General features: G+C 46.4%; 2 protein-coding genes across 7 annotated transcripts in view; one reads left to right on the top strand and one right to left on the bottom strand.

The window, feature by feature from the left end:
- The window catches only part of MLC1 (modulator of VRAC current 1), a 26,947-nt gene extending 21,638 nt beyond the window's left edge, over window positions 1-5,309 (bottom strand). Inside the window, exons 1-3 of one of the 4 annotated variants that reach the window (XM_049626572.1) lie at window positions 2,415-5,305; window positions 1,789-1,972; window positions 412-501 (exon numbers count right to left, since the gene is read on the bottom strand). In XM_049626572.1, the coding sequence (XP_049482529.1) occupies window positions 412-501; window positions 1,789-1,968 (270 nt within the window). In that variant the 5' untranslated portion in view covers window positions 1,969-1,972; window positions 2,415-5,305. Of the gene's footprint in view, window positions 1-411; window positions 502-802; window positions 976-1,788; window positions 2,034-2,414 lie in introns of those variants that run through there. The other 3 variants (XM_049626571.1, XM_049626573.1, XM_049626574.1) reach the window with 3 other exon arrangements.
- A 215-nt stretch (window positions 5,310-5,524) lies between these two features.
- The window catches only part of MOV10L1 (Mov10 like RISC complex RNA helicase 1), a 73,048-nt gene continuing 54,412 nt past the window's right edge, over window positions 5,525-24,160 (top strand). For 2 of the 3 annotated variants that reach the window (XM_049626547.1, XM_049626548.1), the window contains exons 1-3: window positions 5,528-5,698; window positions 7,188-7,372; window positions 17,662-17,824. In XM_049626547.1, the coding sequence (XP_049482504.1) occupies window positions 5,599-5,698; window positions 7,188-7,372; window positions 17,662-17,824 (448 nt within the window). In that variant the 5' untranslated portion in view covers window positions 5,528-5,598. Of the gene's footprint in view, window positions 5,699-7,187; window positions 7,373-17,661; window positions 17,825-24,160 lie in introns of all 3 variants that reach the window. The other variant, XM_049626549.1, reaches the window with a different exon arrangement.

Below are 24,160 nucleotides of genomic sequence, written 5' to 3' on the forward strand. Positions count from 1 at the left end.
GTCCCAAAAATAAATAAAAAACGTTGAAAAAAAAATTAAAAAAAAAAAAAAAACTAAAGTCAGATAAGGACTTTTTTTTTTAATTTTTTAAACGTTTTTATTTATTTTTGAGACAGAGAAAGACAGAGCATGAGCAGGGGAGGGGCAGAGAGAGAGGGAGACACAGACTTCAAAGCAGGCTCCAGGCTCTGAGCCGTCAGCACAGAGCCCGACACTGGGCTCGAGCTCATGGAGTGTGAGATCATGACCTGAGCCGAAGTCAGATGCTTAACCAACTGAGCCACCCAGGTGCCCCAGATGAGGACATTCTTAATGAGGAGTAAGGGACAGCCAACTAGTAAATTTTGGAGCAAAGAAACTCAGAACCTCATATTTCGGTACTAAAAGATGCAACTGAGGAACGATGCTTACCGATCCTGCAGCACAACGTAAGTAATCCATTTCGGAAGGAAACACATTTCCCAGATAAAGCGAAAACCCCGAAGTCACAAGCAGACAGCTCTGCAAAATAGCAGCACAATTCAGGTTATAACACAGGCACATTGGAAAATCAGACAGTGAAACAACTAGTCTTCTGACTGCCTCCTGGGTCAAACTCAACAGTTTGTACAATGCCAACTTTGATGCCTGGCTTCCGCCAGACCTGACTCCTCCCTGAAGAATGGCCATGGCCCACTCTTCCCTCCAGCACCAGACTAAGGGCCTCAACATTTATTTGGGGGAGAGAGGGAGAGGTCTCTGTTGAAATTTAAAGCAAAAAACGGCACTTCTCCCCAGAACACACCCTTACCCCAATACGTACAATTTCAGGGGGTTTAGGATAACCCCCCCACACTCAGGGCCAGCCTCGGGGGCTGGCAAACAGCCCCACCCCATGCTCTCTGCAAAGCTAATCCAAGTGGACAGCTGGAAAATGCTCAAGTCAGGGGCTGCAGGCCCAAGAGACACCCAGGCCTCAGGTCACGTCTGAGAGATAGAAACTCACTACAGAGGCTGAGGCTGTGGGGCAGGGGTCAGTGTTAAACGACTCAGACAAAGGGTCTGGACTGGGGGGAAGTCATGAATGCCCCACTGTGACGGGAGCACTGGGACACAAGGGCCTGGGGAGCCAAGGAGACCATGGGACACACCTAAGTGAGGAGAAGAGGAGCAAGATTAAGTACCCTGGCTACAGGCAGCTGTGGGCAGCGCACAGAGTCCAGAGCCCAGGGACTGCGAGGAGGCTGAGCAGCTGTGTGATGTCAGCCCCAGGAACAGGGACGAGGAACTTCCTCTGCACCCCAGGCAGATGGGGGTTCCAGTCTCAGTAGGACAGGGTCACAGCTCAGGGAGAGGGTGGGCAGGACCACTGGGGGTGCTGCAGGCTGGCCTGGGGAAGCCCAGTGAGGGGCGAGGTCCCCACCAGGATCTTGGCTCTCAGCCTGGGTCGCACAGGAGACCTGGGGTCCTGCCTAAAGAGAGGTGCATCCAATGGTCCAACCCCAGGCAAGCCTGCACTCAGGCTGAAATGACCCCTTCAGTGGTCAAGTGGACACCCAAGCATGTCTGAAGGCAAATGTCCTGACACCAGGTCTGCCCCCAGCTCTCTGCTGACCCTGTCCCTCCAGCCCCTGGGCTTTCTCCTGCTCCATGGCCCTGACTTCCCATCCTGGGACACTGACCCACTGTTCAGTCTGCCAGAGGTCTGCCCTAAGAGCACAGCCCCTCCTCCCATCTTTGCAGGGCAACTCCAGACCATGGCACCCAAAGCAGAAGACACCTCGTGGTGGATGGTGAAGAGCTACTCACCCCCATCAACACAGAGAGAACCCATGTCTTGTGACTGAAGCATGGAGGCAGCCTTGTCGACAGCTGAAGGTCGTTGGGCTTGGCGTCTGAGGTGTAGCTCCTGGCCTCCGGCCTTCCCCGATCCAGGGTGGGCATCCGGTCATAACTGAGCTCCTCCCTGCACTGCTCATCCCGTGCCATGGTGCTCAGGGGACAGAAGCCACACAACAGATGCACTTGGAGCTCTGGAGTCACCTCTGCTGCCGCTTATTTACCAGTAACAAAATTATCATTTATTTTCAACAACTGAATAAACAACTCTAATTAAAGCACGTTGTTTCCAGCAAAAGAAACACCACCCATACCAAGATGCTACAAGTTTGAAGAAAAAATTAGCACCAAAGTCTATAAGTAAGTAAAATCACTTTCCCAGTAAAACAACCCTGAACGGTCTGGATTCAGGGTGGAATTTTAGATTTTAAGTGCCTCACTGTTCCGGGCTCTCCAGAACATTTCAAGCTTCACGCTCATTAGCAGCTTCACTTATGAGTTCCATGACGTGCTGGTTATCAAAGAACATTAAGTTGCTCAAGGTGAGATCACAAAATACACACACACACTTAGCGATTTAACGTGGGTACGCTTACCTCCGGTGGTTTCTGGTGTTGGGAGTGCTGGTCTCTGGGTGAGGGGCCTTTACCAAGTCATCCTGCCCAGGGCTTCCAGCAAGAACTATTCACAAATGGAACAAAAGCCCAGCAAAACTGCACTTAAGCCAGGGGAAGGAGTGCCGCTTCCTGAATTTCAATGAGATGAAGAGAGTGACCCTGGAAAGTTCCGCGGTGGTTGTGTAACTGCTGGCTCAGAGCACTGCTCCGTGCCGTCTCAACTCTGCCAAAAATTAAGGGGTCCCTCAGTTCCACTGATGGCAGCTGGGTCACACACAGGTGCCATGGCAGGCATCTCACAGGAAAGAAGTGTACCTAAGAGTAGCACAACCAGAAGCACCCAGTCCGGGCAGGGTGGAGTGCTGGGTGTCCGTTTCTGAAACACCTTACTATCCAAACACCTTGTCATACACCCTTCAAAGCAGCTTTCTTCCATCGATGCTCTGAGATCATAGAGGAAGACCTTCTTCACGAGGTCACATGCACATTTGCACGTTTAACATGGCTGGCGTGGCCCTTGAACTGCTTGGAATTCTGACTCATTGGTTCCCGTGGGCAGCCCTAGCAGTCCTGCTGTGCCTTTTATTTCTGCTGAAGAAAAAGGACGAGAGTATGCTTCGCCCAGAGACACTGGCGCCCTGACAGTTACAGCGACAGTTTCTTTGTTGACATGGGAGCCATAAAGTAGCTCGAATCAAAGCATTCTGAAAAACCAGCTCCTCAAACTGCAAATCCACATAAAGCTTGAGCAAAGGCATTGGTTTTGAATAATGGGATGCTCTGTTGTCTTAGCTTTTCCACCAAGCAAAGAATAGAGTTTTCACAAACTATAACCCGGGAAGTTAAGAAGGGATTTTGAACCGATTGAAAAACCTCCCAAACTTCTTTACGGACTCCCTTTTAAATGATAACTGAATTAGTAGGAATTGGTGCGGTGAGATTGAACCCTTGGTGTTTCTTCTTGTTTGAAGAAAACGTCAAGCAAATTTCACCATTTCTGTGCCTTTCCAAGGTTGTTCTACTCCTAAGAAATGCAAGCTGCCTTGAATCAGAAATTGTGGAGCAAACTCCTCAAGGCCCTGGAGTCCTAGTCACTTGAGAAATGCTTCGTTTCCATTGGCAATACCAACGTTCAGAACAAATCCTGTGTTTCCACGGTATCTTCACATACACTACTGTTCCTAAAACGTCTTTCCTCCTTTTCCTGCCTCCTCAGATCCTACTCATGTTTCAACGTTTCCCTTGTCCTTCAATGAATGCTTACAGAAGGAACAGAGCAGTCCACAGTCCCTCCCGCCTGGAGTTTACATTCTAATGGCCGGACAGAAGCACACAAGATAAGTAGTGTGCTTTATGGCGGGGGAGGGAAGGAATGGGGGTTGCTGCTTGGGGGAGTCAGGGCAGGCCTCACTGAGGAGGCATCTGAGCAAAGACATGCAGAAGGCAAAGAGGGGAGTCTCGCAGAGAGCTGGAGCAAGGGTGCCACGGATGCAAAGGTCCTGAGGTGACCAGGCTGGAGGACGATGGACAAAGCAATCATATGAGGTGAAGCATCCAGATAGGAGGCACCTGTGGGCATGGAGACAACCTTGGCTTGGACTCTGAGATGGACGTGCCGGAAGGTTCTGCGTGGAGGAGCAAGCGGCTGCTGGGTGGACAACAGGCCACAAGAGAGCAGGTGCTGGCCGGGACTGAGGTGGGGCACAGAGGCGGTTTCGAGGAGTGGCCAGGTTTTGGGGAGAGCTTGAAAAGCCAACACGATCTGCAGTCAGCAAGACGTGGGGCGAGAGGGTCAGTAGTTTAGGGGGGCGGAAGGCTTCAGTCTGAGCAGGGCAGGTGCAGCTGTCCCACCTGATGTGCACAAGACTGGGAGAAGCAGGTGCGGAGGGAGGGTCCGCAGCGTCCTTGTCGCCATGAGACCGAAGGCTCTGCTGGGCATCCAGGTGGTCGCACTGAAAAGCTGGGGTGGAGAGTCCCGAATCCAGGCTGGCGGACACACGGGGAACAGTCCTAGGAAGCGGAAACTCCTGCTGCGCGTCACCCTCGCTCTAGAAGCCCGTCCGTGGCGCCCCCCGGCAGGCAGCATGCGGTGCACACCCCGCGCACCCGCGGGGGGCCCTGGCGCCCTTCCGTGCTCATGGGTGTCCCCAGCGCCGAGCGCACGGCCAGGACTCGGCAGGGCTTCCTTCAGGCTCCGGGCGCGGGGTCCTCACCGCCCGGACGAGGAACCCCGCTCACACCGCGCTCGGGCGGAACCACGAGGGCCGTCCCGAGCCGCCAGTGCCCCGGTTCCCCGACCCCGGCACCAAGGCCGGCAACACCCGGAAGGCAACCACTGCTCCTGCAGACAAGTAAGCCCCAGGACTCGAAGCAACACCCACAAAGGCAGCGAGAAGCCAAACAAAACTACGGGTCACATTCTGGAGGATGCGGCCGAATTCGAGCTGAGACACGCTTACGGCCCGAAATGCCTAGGTTTGAGCGAAAGAAAGTTCCAGAACTCCGTGTCACCTCAAAAAGTTAGAAAAACACAAATTAAATGGGAAAAAAGACAAAAGGCAGGAAATAATAACAGTTCGCACCGACACCGAGACGCACGCTTTCTGAAGAGACGGATGAAGTCGGGGAACCTCTGGCCCGGAGGCGCAGGGGGCGGCCGGCGCGGCAGAGTCAGGGACGCCGGCTCCTACCAGCAGCCCCAGACTGGAGAAGGGCGCGGCCACCAGCATTCGAGAAAACTCCACCGGCGGCACACGACAGACTCTGGAAGGTCAGAAACAGAACCTCCTCGCGGCGGAGAGGTGCGCGCTGAAGGGAGGCTGACGGACATGTACGCCGCGCGCACGCAAGAGGCCCCGCCCACCGCACGACAGCGCGTGGCGCTCTCGCCCACCTGGCACCTCGCCTGGCTGAGCCGCGTGTCAACGGTCGCCAACGGCCAACCACCGACTACTAACGGTCGTGGCGCATGCAGCAACCCCATTGGCCGAGACGGCGGGCGCCTGCGCAGGCGCGGGCGGAGAGAGCCCATTGGTCGAAGTCTCAAAGCGGGGGGGGGGGGGGGGTGAGAGAGCGGGTGCGCAGGCGCAGGCGCGACAAGTCCATTGGTCCTGGGCAGCGGACCGCTTGCCCGCGTGAGGACACCTACAGAGGTGGCAGGGCCATGCTGCGCCTCGCGGCCAAGCTGGTGGCGTTCTTCTGGAGGAGGGCGGACGGCTCCGAGGGGGAGGAGGCCGGGCAGCCGGGGCCCGAGCTCGCGGAAGGTGCCTGGGGGTAGGGCCCGGGGCTCTACCCGGGTGCCCCGGGGTGTTGCTCGAGCTGCCGGAGCCTGAGGCCAAACAGAATGCAGGGCTGTTCGGAAGTGGGAGGAGGGGGACGGGAGCCGGAGGTCGTGAGGTCGTGGTCCCGGGGTCCCTGATGGAGTTTCCGGCCGCGAGCCGCTGTGCATCGTGAGCGCGCTCTGAGAGATGCTGCCGCCTATCGTTCGCTCTTTGAGGTCAAAGCGAAGGTGTGGCCGTAGCTGAGCAAGGCCTCGTGTGGACTATGATTTAGGGCGTTGGTCTTCCTTTGGGTTTGCGCCGCCTCCGGGTCCTTCTTGTTTCCGCTTTGAAGTGTTAAGCGCGGCGGGCTTTCTCGTTTCTGTCGTCGCTGCCACTTGCGGTTGCGTGTTTGGAAAGCTCTGCAAAGGGCAGCCCGAGCTGTCCCAGGTTGTCCTTTCGCAGTTCCGCCTGAGCTGTCGCAGTTGTCCTTTCGCGGTCCTGTGTTGCCCTGCCTTTCCTCTCGAGAAGGCCTTTGAGGCTCTCTTGGTCCGGTCTGGACTGTGTTGGGACTCTGGTGCCTGGTGACCTTGAGCTGACTGGACCCAGGGTGCTGATTGTGCAGTCGCTCTCTTTGGCCTCTGAAGACGTGACGTCCTCCTGAGAAGGGCCCGAAGCCGCAGCCGGCGCGTTAGGAGTTGAGGGCAGCGCGCTGCGAGCCGTATGTACGCAGACCTGCTGACGCCCGCATCGCCGTCTATAACCTGGAGCCAGTCCCTTCAATCAGCCCGGGGCCTGCCGGTTAAATCCGGGCTGGGAACCTCGACTGGAGCTCCCGCGCCGGGCTTGCTGGCGGTGGTGGGGAGGCGCGCCGCGTGCACGGGCGCGTGCCCTGTCTCTGGGCCAGACTTCACCCCAAGCCCGGAATCTCCTGGAGCACCTCGTTTGGGGAGGGGACACAGAATCTGCTGACGCCGTTGCCGGCGGGATTGGAGAGGCGGGAGGGTGGTAATCCCAGCACGGGGCGATGGCTCTCCAGACGCCAGCGTAGGACAGTGGTGCTTTATAACCTGGGCCGGCCGCTCAGAAATCTGTGCACTGGACCGCTCGCCGCCGCCACCCAGACAGCTGTCTTGGGTGGAGACTGTAACTGCCTCCACTTTACAATTGGGAAGAGGCCCAGCACGGTTAACGGGGAAGGACCTAGCCCAGAGATAAAGTGGCAGCAGGAGAGCTGGGAAACCCCGGTGGCGTGGCTCTCGAGTCTGAGCTCCCCCCACTGAGTCTGCTGCCTGTGACACCCCTCAGAGGAACCTGGGCAGTCGGCCTCGAAAACCCTGCTTTCTGAAGCCTCCCCCCCCCCCCCCCCCCCCCCTGCAGAGGGTTCCAAACTTCCTGGATGCGCCTGTCCTCCACCTTTCTCTGGTGGGGCTTAATTATAGGGTGGGCTTGCTTTACTCATGGGCCTTGTAACGTCTTTGTTTATGCATCTCAGGTGACGCCAAGCTGAAAACCGTCCAGGGTGTCGTGACAAGGTACTGCGGCGATTATGGCATGATTGATGATTTGATCTACTTCTCCAGTGAGGCTGTGACTAGCAAAGTGCTTCTGAATGTTGGACAGGAAGTTATTGCACTTGTGCAAGAAGATAAAGTGTCGAGTGGACTGAAAGCAATTAGGGTAAGGCCTGAGTTGTTTGTGAAGTCTCTCTTCACCATGGGGCTTTATGTTTCCATCCTTTTTTTTTTTTTTAATTAAAAAAATTTTTCATGTTTATTTATTTTTGAGACAGAGACAGAGCACAAGGGGGGAGGGGCAGAGAGAGGGAGACAGATTCCGAAGCAGGCTTCAGCTCTGAGCTTCCACACAGAGCCTGACACAGGGCTCTAACCCGCGAACAATCATGACCTGAGCCAAAGTCAGATGCTTAATCAACTGAGCCACCCAGGTGCCCATCCATCCTTCTGTTTAGTTAACCTCTTACAACATGGGAGAGACAGGGAGTGGAATGTACCTTCTTGGGGCTGCTTTTGTTTTTATAATGATTTCTGCCTTAAAAAACCAATGGTGGTCATCATATGTTTTTCAGACTACAGAAATTTGTAATTTAGGAAGTAAAGCTCGTTGGTAATTTTATGCTGTGGAAAAGAACACTTAACATTTCTATTTCTTTTTTTAATGCTTATTTATTTTGAGAGAGCGTGCACGCGCATGCACAAGTGAGGGAGGGGCAGAAAGAAAGAGAGAATGAATCCCAGGTGGGCTCTGCACCATTATTAGTGCAGAGCCAGATTCAGGGCTCAATCCCACAAACCGTGAGATTGTGACCTGAGCCGAAGTCAGACGCCCAACCGACTGAGCCACCCAGGCGCCCCAGCAACATGAGTATTTCTTATAGTCTTTTAAAAATTTGTTAAAAATGTTAATCATTAGGGTGCCTGGCTGGCTCGGTCAGTGGAGAGTGCAACTCTTTTTGTTGTTGTTGTTGTTACTTTCTATAATTTACATATTTTTTATAATGTACATCCAAGTTAGCACGTGATTTCAGGAGTAGATTCCTTAAGCCCCTTACCTATTTAGCCCACCCCCCCACAACCCCTCCAGCAACCTCTGTTTGTTCTCTGTATTTGAGTCTCTTATGTTTTGTTTTTATATTTTTGCTTCCCTTCCCTTATGTTCATCTGTTTTGTATCTTAAAGTCTTCATACGAGTGAAGTCACATGATATTTGTCTTCCTCTGACTAATTTCGCTTAGCATAATATCCTCTGGTTCCATCCTTGTAGTTACAAATGGCAAGATTTCGTTCTTTTTTATTGCCAATGCTCCATTGTATATATATACCACATCTTCTTTATCCATTCACCCATCAATGGACATTTGGGCTCTTTCCACACTTTGGCTATTGTCGATAGTGGTGCTATAAACATTGGGGTGCATCTGCCCCTTCAAAACAGCATCCGTTTGGTAAATACCTTTGGTAAATACCTAGTAGTGTAATTGCTGGGTCATAGGGTAGTTCTATTTTTAATTTTTTGAGAACCTCCATGCTGTTTTCCAAAGTGGCTGCACCAGTTTGCATTCCCACCAGCAGCGCAAAAGATATCTCTTTCTCCGCATCCTCCCGGACATCTGTTGTTGCCTGAGTTGTTCATGTTAGCCATTCTGAGGTGTGAGGTGGTATCTCACTGTGGTTTTGATTTGTCTTTCCCTGATGATGAGTGATGTTGAGCATTTTTTTCATGAGTCGGTTGGCCATCTGGATGTCTTTGGAGAAGTGTCTATGTCTTTTGCCCATTTCATCACTGGATTAGTTGTTTTTTGGGTGTTGGGTTTGATAAGTTCTTTATAGATTTTGGATACTAACCCTTTATCTGATATGTCATTGCACACATCTTCTCCCATTCCAGTGGTTGCCTTTTAGTTTTGCTGATTGTTTCCTTCTCTGTGCAGAAGCTTTTTATCTTGATGAGGTCCCAATAGTTCATTTTTGCTTTTGTTTCCCTTGCCTGTGGAGACATGTTGAGTAAGAAGTTGCTGCGGTCAACATCAAAGAGGTTTTTGCCCGCTTTCTCCTTGAGGATTTTGATGGCTTTCTGTCTTACATTGAGGTCTTTCATCCATTTTGAGTTTATTTTTGTGTCTGGTGTAAGAAAGTGGTCCAGGTTTATTTTTCTGCCTGCCACTGTCCTGTTTTCCCAGCACTATTTGCTGAAGAGACTGTCTTTATTTCATTGGATATTCTTTCCTGCTTTGTCGAAGATTAGGTGGTCACATGTTTCTGGGTCCATTTCTGGGTTCTCTATTCTGTTCCATTGATCTGAGTATCTGTTTTTTTGCCAGTACCATACTGTCTTGATGATTACAGCTTTGTAGTATAGCTTGAAGTCTGGGATTGTGATGCCTCCTGCTTTGGTTTTCTTTTTCAAGATTGCTTTGGCTAATTGGGGTCTTTTGTGGTTCCATACAAATTTAGGATTGTTTGTTCTAGTTCTGTGAGGAATGTGTTATTTTGATATGTAGATTGTTTCGGGTAGTATTGACATTTTAATTATATTTGTTCTTCCTATGCAGGAGCTTGGAATATTTTTCCATTTTTTGTGTCTTTTTCAATTTCTTTCATAAGTTTTCTATAGTTTTCAGTGTGTAGATTTTTCACTTCTTTGGTTGGATTTATTCTTAGATATTTTATGGGTTTTAGTACAATTATAAATGGGATCAGTTCCTTGATTTGTCTTTCTATTGCTTCATTATTGGTGTATAGGAATGCAACTGATTTTTTGTGCATTGATTTTATATTTTGTGACTTTGCTGAATTCGTTGATTACTTCTAGCAGTTTATTGGTGGAATTTTTTGGGTTTTCCATATAGAGTATTATGTCATCTGTGAAGAGTGAAAGTCTGACCCCCTCCTGGCCAATTTGGATGCCTTTTATTTCTTTGTGTTGTCTGATTGCTGAGGCTAAGGCTTCCAATACTATGTTGAATAACAGTGGCGAGAGTAGACATCCCTGTCTTGTTCCTGACCTTAGGGGGAAAGCTCTCAGTTTTTCTCCATTGAGGATATTAGCGGTGGGTCTTTCATATATGGCTTTTATGATCTTGAGGTATGATCCTTCTGTTCTTACTTTCTTGAGGGTTTTTACCAAGAAAGGATGCTGTATTTTGTCGAATGCTTTCTCTGCATCTGTTGAGAGTATCATGTGGTTCTTGTCCTTTCTTTTATTGATGTGATGAACCAGCCCTGCATCCCAGGTATAAATCCCACTTGATCCTAGTGAATAATTTTTTTTAATGTATTATTTGATCCAGTTGGCTAGTATTTTGTTGAGGATTTTTGCATCCATGGTCATCAGGGAAATTGGTCTATGGTTCTCCTTTTTTAGGTGTCCTTTTAGGGAATCAAGGTAATGCTGGCTTCATAGAAAGAGTTTGAAAGTTTTCCTTCCGTTTCTGTTTCTTGCAACAGCTTCAAGAGAATAGGTGTTAACTCTTCTTTAAATGTTTGGTAGAATTCCCCTGGAAAGGCATCTGGCCCTGGACCCTTGTTTTTTGGGACATTTTTTATTACTAATTCAATTTCTTTACTGGTTGTGGGTCTGTTCAAATTTTCTATTTCTTCCTGTTTCAGTGGTTTATATGTTTCTAGGAATTTGTCCATTTCTTCCAGATTGCCTATTTTGTTGGCATAAAATTCTTCGTAATATTCTCTTACTTTGTATTTCTGCCATGTTGATGTGATCTCTTCTCTTTCGTTCTTGATTTTATTTATTTGGGTCCTTTTCCTTTCTGATCAAACTGGCTAGTGGTTTATCAATTTTGTTGATTCTTTCAAAGAACCAGCTTCTGGTTTCGTTGATCTGTTCTACTGGTTTTGTTGTTTTGTTTTGTTGTTGTTTTGGGTTTTTTTTTGGTTTAGATAGCATTGATTTCTGCTCTGACCTTTATTATTTCCTGTCTTCTGCTGGTTTGGGGTTTTATTTGCTGTTCTTTTTCCAGCTCTTTTTTTTTTAATGTGTTTTTTATTTTTTATTTATTTTTGGAGGAGAGAGAGAGACACAGAGCATGAGCAGAGGAGTAGCAGAGAGAGAGGGAGACACAGAGTCCGAAGCAGGCTCCAGGCTCTAAGCTGTCAGCACAGAGCCTGATGTGGGGCTCGAACTCACTAACTGTGAGATCATGACCTGAGCCAAAGTCGGACGCTTAACTGGCTGAGCTACCCAGGCACCCCTTTTTCCAGCTCTTTAAGACTTAAGGTTAGGTTGTGTATCTGACCTACCTTCCTTAGGAAGGCCTGGATTGCTATATACTTCCCTCATATGACCACCTTTGCTGCATCCTGGAGGTTTGGGGCTGTGGTGTTATCGTTTTCATTGGTTTCTATGTACTTTTTAATTTCCTCTTTAACTTTTTGGTTAGCCCATTCATTCTTTAGCAGGATGGTCTTTAGTCTCCAAGTATTTATCTTTCTACATTTTTTCTTGTGGTTGATTTTGAGTTTCATAGCATTGTGGTCTGAAAATATGCATGGTATGATTTTGATCTTTTTGTACTTGTTGAGGGCTGATTTGTGTCCCAGTATGTGATCTATTTTGGAGAACGTTCCATGTGCACTGGAGAAGAATGTGTATTCTGCTGCTTTAGGATGAAATGTTCTAAATATATCTGTTAAGTCCATCTGGTCAGTGTATCATTTAAAGTCATTGTTTCATTGTTGATTTTCTGTTTAGATGATCTATACATTGCAGTAAGTGGGGTGTTGAAGTCCCTGAGAGTGCAACTCTTGATCTCAGAGTTGTGGGTTTGAAAATGTCCTACATTGGGTGTAGAGATTACTTAAAAATAAAATTTTTTTAAAAAAAGAATCATTGGACCCCTTTTTCTAAATACAAGAGAACAAATCTACACCTGTATTTATTTACTTTCCAGTTATTTTAAATTCTCAAGGGGTACAGCATCCCATGGATTCTGTGCCCAGTGGCTTTACAGGAAGGTTGCTTCAGAATTTGGCAAGAACCATGCCGCGGATTCCATGAGCATGAGCATAACTTTTCACCAGATTACTCTATCTGGTTTTGTTTGATTTGCCACCAGGAGTCACTGTATTGTTCTTTGCCTTGTACATGTAAGCATATCTCTTGCCTAAGTAGAAATCAGTTTCATCTGGAGCATAAACACCTTCACTTTTAAGAAGAGCTTTTTAAGAAGTGCTCTCTCTGGTTCCAGAGACCAAGCTGCAGCCAGCAAAAATGACTTTGGACCACAGCTTTCCAGACGTATTTGTCACTTTCAGAGTCCTGTTCCCAGCAGACCTGCACAGGCTCCACGATGGTGGAAAGAGTAGACCCTTTGTTATCCAGTTAGCAAATATAAGTGGATTCTTTTGTTCATTTTTTTCCATTTAAAAATGGTATTTTTGTGCTATAATGTTTAGAAGTGGAATTGTTAAGTCAAAGGATATACACACCCAACATTTCAGTGGTTATCAGATTATCATCCAGTAATATACAAATTAATTTATACTCACAGGAGCAGAATGAGAGACTGCTTGTTATTCAGAGTTGTCAAGGATGTGTATATTATCAGTCTCTGAAATCTTTGCCACTCTAATAATAAGTGAAAAGTGACCTCATAAATTTAACTTGAATTTAAGCCTTAAAGCAGATTAATTTTTTACATTTTTCCCATGAGTTATTTTTATGTTCTTTATCCCTTTTTTGTTGGGTTCAGCTTTTTTAAATTAAAGTTTCTATATGGGGAAATTAGAGTTTTCTTTTTGGTAAGAGTTTTATTGAGATGTAATTAATATTGTACAGTTCACCCATTTAAAGTGTACAATTCGGTGTTTTAATAGATTCAGAGAGTTTTGCAACTGTTGCCACAATCTGCCATAAGCTTTTAAAACAGGAACTTTTTCTCTGGGCAGAATTTTCTGCATAGCTTCTTTTTCAGGCATGATCTCACCTCATCAGCCTGTCCAGTCTTCATTTCTCCCACTCCCCATCCTTGGCTTGCTGTACCTTTAGCAGAGACACTACTAGGATTCAAGTGTCATTTTCATTTTTATTTAATTTTTTAAACTTTAATTCCCATCACCAATTTCACCTATCTCCCCCCCCCCCCCTCCCCCCTGGTAACCATCAGTTTTTTTGGTATAGTTATGAGTCTTCTATTTTGGTTTGTCTCTCCTTTTTTCCCCCTTAGCTCATTTGTTTTGTGTTTTAAATTCTGCATATGAGTGAAATCATATTGTATGTCTTTTCCTAGGTGACTTCTTTTATTTACCGTTATGCCGTATCTTTACCCATGTTGTTGCGAATGACAAGATTTCATTTTTTTTTTCAACGTTTTTTTTTTTTTTTTTTTTGGGAAAGAAAGAGACAGAGCATGAAGGGGGGAGGGGCAGAGAGAGAGGGAGACACAGAATCAGAAACAGGCTCCAGGCTCCGAGCCATCAGCCCAGAGCCTGACGCGGGGCTCGAACTCACGGACCGCGAGATCGTGACCTGGCTGAAGTCGGACGCTTAACCGACTGCGCCACCCAGGCGCCCCCAAGATTTCATTTTTTAATGGCTGAGTAAATTTTCGCTGTATATATTTACTACATCTTCTTTACGTGTTCATCGGTCGGTGGACACTTGAGCTCCTTCCATGTTTTGGCTCTTGTAGCTAATGCTGCTATAAAGCTGGGGGATGCGTGTATCCCTTTAAATTAGGGTATTTGTGTTTTGGGGGTAAATACCCAGTAGTGTGATTCCTGGATCATAGGGTAATTCTGTTTTTAACTTTTCGAGGAACCTTCACACTGTCTTCTACGGTGGCTGCACCAGTTTCCATTCCGACCAACAATGCAACAAGGGTTCCCATTTCTCCACAGCCTCGCCAACACCTTTTGTTTCTTGTGCTGTTGATTTTAGCCATTCTGGTAGGTGTGAGGTGGTATCTCATGGTTTTGATTTGTATTTCCCTGACGATGAGTGATGTTGAGCATCTTTTCAAGTGTCTGTTGGCCATCCGGATGTCTTCTCTGGGGAAATGTCTTTTCTTGGTTTCTGTTCTTAGCTCATCAGTAGATTCCTGATTCACTTGAACAATATGCTCACACCTTTGCTTGATTTACCAATGTTAGGTAGTATTGACTGATTTCATGAAGGATGTGCAATTTCTTTGCATATTTTTATGTAGGTTTTATTGTGGCAAAATATACATACATTTACCATTTTAATCATCTTTAGGTGTACAGTCCAGTGACATTAAGAACATTCATGTTGTGCACCCATTACCACTATTTTCACACCTTTTTCATCATCCCTAAAACAAGAATTTGCTATTCTACTTCCTGTCTCTGAATTTGACACTTCTAGTATCTAAGTGGAAGCATGTGATTGTTGCCCCTTTGTGTTTGCATTATCAAACTTTGCATAATATTTTCAAGGTTTATCCATGTAACATGTATCAGAATTTCATTACTTTTGATGGTTGGATAATATTCCATTGTGTGTATAGACTACACTTTGTACAGTCGTCTGTTGTATTTTAATTTTATGATATTTATTTATGAGAGAGACAGAGCATGAGCAGGGGAGGGGCAGAGAGAGAGGGAGACACAGAATCGGAAGCAGGCTCCAGGCTCCGAGCTGTCAGCACAGAGCCCGAAGCGGGGCTCGAACTCCCAGACCGTGAGATCATGACCTGAGCCGAAGTCGGACGCCTAACTGACTGAGCCACCCAGGCGCCCCTGTACACCCACCTGTTGACGAACACTTGGGATGTTTCTACCTTTTGGTTATTCTGAATAGTGCTGCTGTGAACAGGTGTCTTAGAGTCCTTGTTCTCTTTTGGGTATATACCTTGGAGTGGAATTGCAGAGTCATATGGTAATTTTGTGTTTAGCTTTTTGAGGAAACTAAACTTTCTGTAGTAGAGACACCATTTTATATTCCCCCCAGTAATGCACAGGGATTACGGTTACTTTACATTCTTTTGACAGTAGCCATCCTAGTGGATACAAAGTGGTATCTTATTGTGGTTTTGACTTACCTTTCCCTAATAATCATTGATGTTGAACATCTTTTCATATGCTTATTGGCCATTTATCTGTCATCTTTCGAGAAATGTTTATTTAAGTCCTTTAACCATATTTTAATTGTCTTGTTTATTTTCTTGTTCAGTTAGAGAAGTTCTTTACAGGGGTTCCTGGGTGGTTCAGTCAGTTAAGCGTCCGACTTTGGTTCAGGTCCTGATCTCACGATTCGTGAGTTCAAGCCCCGCATCAGGGTCTGTGCTGACAGCTCAGAGCCTGAAGCCTGTTTCAGATTCTGTGTCTCCCTCTCTCTCTGCCCCTCCTCTGCTCACGCACACGTGCTCTCTCTCTCTCTTTCAAATACAAAAACAAAAAAACTAAAAAAAAAAAAAAAAAAAAAAAGAATTTACATATTCTGGATGTTAATCTCTTAACAGATAAGTGATTTACAAAATATTTTTCATATTCTGTGGGTTAGTTTTCCAGTATTTCTTGATAGTATCCTTCAGTACACCGAGGTTTTAAATTTTGGTGAAATCCAATTTATCCTTTTTTTAATTGCCTTTGCTTTTTTTTTCTTAATGTTTATTTATTTTTGAGAGAGAGAGAGAGAGACAGAGTGTGAGGGGGGAAGGGCAGAGAGAGAGGGAGACACAGAATCTGAAGCAGGCTCCAGGTTCTGAGCTGTCAGCATAAGGGCCCAACGTGGGGCTCGAACTCACAAATTGAGATCATGACCTGAACCGAAGTCAGACACTTAACCAGCTGAGCCACTCAGGTGCCCCTGGTCAACTTTATTTCTAAGTGTTTTACTCTTTTTGATGGTATTGTAAATGGAATTGTTTTCTCTTTTTTAAGTTTATTTTGAGAGAGAGAGAGCACACGTGCATGGGGGAGGGGTGAAGAGAGAGGCGGGGAAAGAGAGAATCCCAAGCAGGCTCTGTGCTGCCAGTGCAGAGCCTGACACGGGGCTCGAACTCAAAACCATGATATCATGACCTGAGCCAAAGTTGGACACTTAACTGACTGAGCCACCCAGGTGCCCCACGGAATTGTTTTCTTAATTTCCTTTTTTGGAATGATCATTGCAAATGCATACAGATACAACTGATTTTTGTAGCCCTTTATCTGATATGCCATTTGCAAATATCTTTTCTCATTCCATCAGTTGCCTTTTAGTTTTTTTGACTGTTTCCCTTGCAGTGCAGAAGCTTTTTATCTTGATGAGGTCCCAATAGTTCATTTTTGCTTTTAATTCCCTTGCCTTTGGAGAGGTGTTGAGTAAGAAATTGCTGCACTGAGGTCAAAGAGGTTTTTTCCTGCTTTCTCCTCTAGGGTTTTGATGGTTTCCTGTCTCACATTCAGGTCTTTCATCCATTTGGAGTTTATTTTTGTGAATGATGTAAGAAAGCGGTCCAGTTTCATCCTTTTGCATGCTGCTGTCCAGTTCTCCCACCATTTGCCAAAGAGACTGTCTTTTTTCCATTGGGTACTCTTTCCTGCTTTGTCAAAGATTAGTTGGCCATACATTTGTGGGTCCAGTTCTGGGGTCCCTGTTCTATTCCATTGGTCTATGTGTCTGTTTTTGTGCCAATACCATGCTGTCTTGATGATTACAGCTTTGTAGTAGAGGCTAAGGTCTGGGATTGTGATGCCTCCTGCTTTGGTTTTCTTCTTCAAAATTACTTTGGCTGTTCGGGGTCTTTTGTGGTTCCATACAAATTTTAGGATGGTTTGTTCTAGCTTTGAGAAGAATGCAGGTGCAATTTTGATTGGGATTGCATTGAATGTGTAGATTGCTTTGGGTTGCATTGGTATACGCCAATAATGAAGCAACAGAAAGAAATAAAGAAACTGATCCCATTCCCATTTGCACCAAGAATCATAAAATACCTAGGAATAAACCTAACCAAAGATGTAAAGGATCTGTACGCTGGAAACTATAGAAAGCTTATGAAGGAAATGGAAGAAGATACAAAGAAATGGAAGAACATTCCGTGCTCATGGATTGGAAGACGAAATATCGTTCAACACTTTTTTTAAACAGAGGTAGCAAAATCCTTGCCTAGTTCCTTATCCTAGGGAGAAAGCTTTTAGTCTTACCATCATTGAGTGTGATGCTAGTTGTGGGTTTTTCACACATGGGCTTTATTATGTTGAGGAAGTCTTACGTTCCTGGTTTGAGTGTTCTCTCGTGAGAGGATTTTGTTTTGTCAAATGCCTACCCAGTGTGAGGTGTATTATATCGACTGGTATGTTGAACTGTCTTTGCATTCTGAATAAACCCGCCTTGATTGTGGTGTGTGACCCTTTTAAAACACTGCCATATTTGGTTTGCGGGTATTTGATGGAGCATTTTTAATACTTACGTCCTAAGAGATACTGGCCTGCAGTTTGCTTTTCTCGTGGTCCTCTCATGGTTTGAATAGTGGTTCGCTTGTCTTACAGGTGGAAGCTGTCTCCGATAAATGGGAAGATGACGGCAAAAACCACAGCAGAGGGCTGTCAGACTCCAGCCCCCGAGTGCTGATTGGCTGTGTGACGTCGCTGATGGAAGGGGCTGGCTACATCAGTCAGACCACGTACTTCTCTCTGGAGAGTGTTTGTGAAGGTACGTCAGATGGGTTTCTACTTAAATTCAAGGTTAGGTTTTGTGGGGTTTTTTTTAATTTTATGACTGAGATTTGAGATGGCTGTACATATTGAAAGGGTCAAATTTGAGCATGCTTTGTTTGTTGAGAGGGTTTTAGACTAGAACGGCTTCACCAGGCACCGGCTCCAAGTGGTGTAGGTGGTATAGACTGCTGTGATTTGTTTTGTGTCATTTGTTGAATGGAGTCACAATCTTCCGGGTAATTGTTCTCTCCACAGAAGTATTGTTCCTGCCGTAAGTCAACAGTGTTGCAGACGTATAAGGGGACTGTTGTTCTCACAGTACTTCAAATGGGTTCACACAGGGCTTGGGGATAACTTTGTACCTCTCCACCAGTATGTGTCGGGTTGGTTTTTTTTTTTTAGCTGAACTCAAATTTTGTTTTTATATCTAAATGAATAATTTGTTAATGCCATTTTTGAGTTTGACTCAACTACCATTTATTGTGTACCTGCTGTCTCGCAAGGAGAGACAGACCTGTACGCGTCTTGGAATTGGGCAGGAATTGGAAAAGCTGCCTGGAGGAGGTGCTTCTTGAGCTGAATTCCAGCTGCTCACCCTGCCAGCCCCACATAGAGACGTGGAGAAGAGCCGGAATTCTCTCCCACCTTGGCTGCCAGGGAGCCCAGTGCAGGAGGGCAATTAGGTCAGCCCACCAGGCAGCTTGCTTGTCTGCTTTCCTCGGATGTAAAAGCCGGGACTCTGACCTTTATTGATAACCCTAGGAGTTTCTGGAATGAGATTGTTAGGTGGCTGGGATTTAAAATTTTCTGTTCTGTCAGAGAAACTCTCAGTTCTGGAAAAACTGATCCTACAAAGTTGCTCAGCTCAAAGGGAATCCCTAGGTCCCTGTAACTATGCCAATAGGAAGTCACTCCCAGACTGGGACATGGTTCATGCTGCAGCGATTGCTGGAAAGTACAGAAATAGTTCACCACGAGGACTGGCACCTGAGGCATAGGTGGAGGGATTTCCCAGCACAGTCTCCCGTCTTCTTGAGCTGAGAGAGTCCAAATTGTTGATGACCTGCCATAGACAGCAAGAAGAACATTCTTGAAAGAGAAAACACGACATGAAAAAAGGTAACGGGAGTCCGAAGCAGAGGTTGCAGACCTTTTCTGGGTAAGGCCAGGTGGTGGAGCTTGTGGGCCACGTGCTCTCTGCTAGCTCCTCACCTCTGGCTTGGTGCTAGCGTGGACACAGCGGTCAGCAGCGCCCGAGTGGAAAGGTGCAGCTTTATTTACGAGAACAGGAGGCAGGCTGCCATGCGAATGTCTGATCTGGAGGTAAGAAGAGGAAGAATTGGGCTAGGTGTTTTGTTCCCCTAAGGGAGAGTCAGAATATGCTGTCTCTTTCTTGGCAGCCATTCAGCAGATGTTGGAAGGCCGTCTCCCGACCCACTGCTCGTAGAATCTGTTCTGGTGGGAGGGGGAGTCGACAGTATGGTGTTCTCTGCTCTGCGAGAACTGCGTGAGTGACGTGATGGGACAGGAGGCGGACCGGCTTGGGGTGCCTCTAGGGCACGGGAAGGCTCAGCCTCCCTGAGGGCAGAGCAGACCAAGGGCTCTGTGGGGAGGGTCCAGGTGAAGCACAGATGATGTCCCAAACCTTCCAAGGTAACCTGGGTGAGTCAGTTCAGTTATGTACAGTACCTTGAGCAGAGGAGGATGACAAGATGTGACTGAGGAAGGGGTGTCACTGGGGAGAGGTGGGAACCTGTGAATATTGAACAGTGAAGGTGGGAGGTAGGGTCTCAGGATCGCTGGCTCCCCAAAGTCTCGGACTACAGGGGTAGTGGTGGCCATCAGCCCAGTTTTGTGGATGACATTTCAGATCTAGGCCCCAAAATAACACTCATGGGAATTCTTTTTCTTTTTCTTTTTCTTTTTTTTAATATAAACTCTGCCCTCTGTATGGGGCTCGAACTTACAACCTCAAGATCAAGAGTCACATTCTTTACCCATTGAGCCAGCCAGGTGCCCTATTTTCTACTCATAGGAATTCCTAACATCAGTAGTAGGGCTCAAGCCGTTTTAACACATGAATATCCATTGAATCCTTAACCGTTTTGGCCAAGGCAGAAAGGGAGTTAAACACTCAGCCTAAAGCAGGCTCTGTCGTGCTCTGTCCTGTAACATTTGAGGCTGGTCACTCGGTTGTGGTGACCGGCCTGTGACTTATGCAATGTGTTTAGCAGCATCCCTGACCTCTGCCCACTAGATGCAAGTAACTGCCATCCCAACCCCCGGCTATGACACTCCAGAACGTCTGCAGACACGGCTGCCACATGGCCCCTGGGGGACACGATGGCCCTGGGTGGGAATCACTGGCCTAATGGGGTCTAAAGTCTGTACGACGGATCTGCTTCTTTCTTCTTTATTTCCAGGGTAAGCACTGGTCAGCCCAATGGCACCTGCATATCCACATAACCAGTGTGGCCTGAGCTCTCAGCCTGGGTCATTAGTCAGGTTGTTTCTTTACTTTCGCATTAAACTGATTTACGGACCCACTTGTGAGATAAAGAGTGAATCCTTTGGATCCCTTCTGAGATCTTTCACTAGGCCCAAGAACCCAATGCCACACACGTCATACAGGGTGCTGTGCCCTGCGTCAGGGTGCTCTTTAGTGACCAGTGTGCCTCTACAGGGACTGCTCTTCATCTGCAACGTCCCTGAGGTCCTCAGATGTTCTGTCTGAAAACCTCTACCCAATCGCTGGCCCCCCTCCTTCCTGGGTCGAAACAGATCTCTGACACCCACCCTCTCCCTTGGCCAGAGTTCTTTATCCTTTGGAACCACATGGTCTCTGATGCCTTTCTGCAACCACCCCACTCTGCCCCTAGGCCTGCCCAGTATGGACTGCCCAGCCTGGCCCTCTGGCTTCTGGTTGGGATTAGCCAGCACCCACCAGTCAGCAGAAGAGAGGGGAGCGAGGTTAGGATCACACTCCCACCTCACGCTGTGACTGTGGCTGTATTCCTCTCCAGTGGCCAGAGCTATAGCCAGGGTGACCAGATAAGTTAGGATCAAGATTGGTACACAGGTGAGCTGTAGAAAAGGGTGTTAAAATTAATTAAAATTAAATCATTTTTGAAATAGTTGCATATCAATTAACAGATTGATCTTACTATAGTGGTGGACCTTTAAAGTAGCATAATTTGGAAATTGCAAAACCTGAAATTCTTTTTAGAAAAAAAATACTTGGGTCCATTAAAACAGCTTAATATTTATTACTCGGTCATTGCATTCTTGGTACATAATATCTTAGTTTCTCGGTGTTTGTAACACCATGTCACTGGTATTCTAAAAAATAATACGTATTTTTCAGTGTCTTAATTTTATTTTTTTATACAGTGGTCTGGAATTTTCTTCAAAGTGGTATTGTATGGTTGATGAATGTGAAACTGAAACCTTTGATTGGCTCTCCCTGTAGCCCGTAACGTTTTTAATTGAGGAAATACTAGTAAGCTCAGAACAAGTTCTGCTAAATGTAAGACACAAGTCCAGGGTTTTTTCTTTTGAAATGTATAACTATCTCAGGCCAGATGTTTTCACAGGTACTGGTTTTTTGTTTTGTCTTGTTTGCCTTTATGAGTACAAAGGTATTCAAATATTATCATAAACTAAAACCTATCAAATAAGTTGTCTCTATGATTTTTTTGAATGCTACACCAAATTTGGATATTGTAAATTTATAGGCCTCACCAATTTCATTCATTCCATCGCAGAATATCCACTTACCCGATAAAAAGTAAAGGGCTTTGGGGTGCCTGGGTGGCTCAGTCGGTTGAGTGTCCAATTCGTGATGTTGGCTCAGGTCATAATCTCATGGTTCGTGAGTTCAAGCCCCGTTTCAGGCTCTGTGCTGCAGTGAGGAGCCTGCTTGGGATTTCTTTTCCTCTCTCTCTTCCCCTTCCCCCCACGTGTGCTTGCTCTGTCTCAAAATAAATAAACTTTTCTTTTTTTAAGTAAAGGGCTTTGTTAGAAGACTCTTTTTTAAAAATTTTTTTTAATGTTTATTTTTGATAGAGAGAGAGCATGAGCTAGGGAGGGGCAGAGAGAGAGGGAGACACAGAATCCGAAGCAGGCTCCAGGCTCTGAGCTGTCAGCACAGAGCCCAACGCAGGGCCCAAACCCACAAACCACGAGATCATGCCTGAGCCGAAGTGGGACGCTCAACCAACTGAGCCACCCAGGTGCCCCTAGAAGACTCTTTTGACACAAGTTGGGATAGTGTTGAATCCAATCATAAGACTTCAGCTTTAATCTGCGTGTGCCATGCAGGCTCCTGGGATCTCATTGTTTCATTTCCTCCGTTGCTTTGGTGCAGATCAGTGTCACTGTCTTCCTGTTTACAAGCTGTATCTCCTTTTTTCTTTTTTTCTTTCTTTCTTTCTTTCTGTCTTTTTCTTTCTTCCATTCATTCTTTCTTTCTCTCTTTCTCTCTCTCTTCCTTTCTTTCTCTCTTCCTTCCTTCCTGCAAGAGAACACGAGCTGGGGGATGGGGGAGAGAATCTTAAGCAGGCTCCACGCTCAGTGCGGAGCCCAGTACAGGGCTCGATCCCACAACCCCAGGACCATGACCTCAGCCAAAATCAAGAGTCGGATGCTCAACCGACTAAGACACCCAGGCCGCCTCAAGCTGTATTTTCAATAACTGCAATTTACAAAAGACTTCAAAAGCTGAAAATTTTTGGTTCCACATTTTATTCAGTACTTGGATTAAATATTCCCAACTGATTTTGAACAAAGCGTAACCGAACTTTAGAGGTCTCACTTAAAAAACGAAAAGGAGCACCATCGTAGGTTGGGTTGATTTGCAAAGAGCATCTGCAAAGGTTCAAACATCTGTGAAATTCAATGGTGGAGCGGCAGACACACCAGGGCTGCTAGACCCAGCGGTGTTGATTGTTTTGTGAAAATGAGTTTTGTCATAGAAGTTTTATGGTTTGGCTGCCTTTATGTGTCTGTGAATGCATCTAAATCTCAACTGCTACAGCTTGTGTCCCAGCTCATTGGACACCGCAGCACGTGTGGAAGCAAGCGTGACTTTACACACCACGGTTCCAAGTACATTTCTGCCCGGTAGCTTTTTTAACGTGTCAGGATCTTGTTTGTGTGATGGTGCTTTATTACTGTTTTATCAAAACTTGTATTCATATTGTACTATAGAAACAAATAACGTTACCTCCAGTGTTGAATTTCTAAACTGAATTCACAGTGACATCAGAAATTTTTCCTTCAACAGAGTGATCTTCCACAGTCTTTACTTTGATTCCATAATTCTGATGGGGAAAGAAAATCAAACTGTCACTTGAATTTGCTTCACTGTTTTCGCTTTGAAGTAACTTTTATCCAACTGACACATGGCTCCATTTTTCACGTGTGTCTAAGAGATTTGGAATCAAAATTTAGCAGAATTGTATTAAACAGTTATTTGATAAGTGAAGCCGTGGTTTATCAAACAGCGTATGAATGCGTCTCTACGGTCTGTTAAATTGTGCTTCTGGGACTGTCCTCTTAAAATACCACCTCACGTGGAAGCCGGCGCTCCAGCACGTTTGTCTCTTCTGGCTTCTTACCGCCAGTGCTGCCCCCGTGGCCCTCGTGCTGATCCGTAGATGTCAGCAGATGTTTGGGCTCTAGGTGTTGATCACCAGCTTTCTTGAGAAACAAAGTCAGTTTTAAATTATGCACTTTTGTTTTTTGAACTGATTGCTGTCGAAAGTATTTATCGCGGGGGCACCTGGCTGGCTCAGTCGGTAGAGCGTGTGACTCTTGATCTTGGGGTCATGAGTTTGAACCCCACGTTGGGGGTGGAGCCTACTTAAAAAAATGAAATATTTTTAAAAGAAGTACTTATTGCAAAGTAACAAAAAGGTTCTAATCGGTAGTAGCTTTACACCAAGCATCATAGCAAACCTGTTCAGACCACTTGTGTTTTACCTCAGGAAGGTTAAGCCATGTCATGTCACTGAACCTACAGTTCCCCAACATTCCCACCCACCCTGCCAGTTGTGGCCCAGTGGCACCTTACGTCCTGCAGGCCACAGCACAGCTACCTGGCACACCCGGGATCTGGCAGGGGCACAGAGTGCTCCCCAACTCTCAGGTCTGAGCACACTTCCCTTTGTCACCGAGTACTCTGTGTGTACCTGACGGGGAGGGGACTCACACTGTTTCTGGAAAGAGTTGGCACAGAGGCGTGCCCACCTACTAGAGAAACCACACATGTGCCTGCCCTCCCTAGAAGCTGGAGGTGTAAGAAATCTGCTGCTCAGCTTGTTTTGCTGCA

Source organism: Panthera uncia, chromosome B4, assembly GCF_023721935.1.
Source record: "Panthera uncia isolate 11264 chromosome B4, Puncia_PCG_1.0, whole genome shotgun sequence".
Taxonomy (NCBI): Eukaryota; Metazoa; Chordata; class Mammalia; order Carnivora; family Felidae; genus Panthera; species Panthera uncia.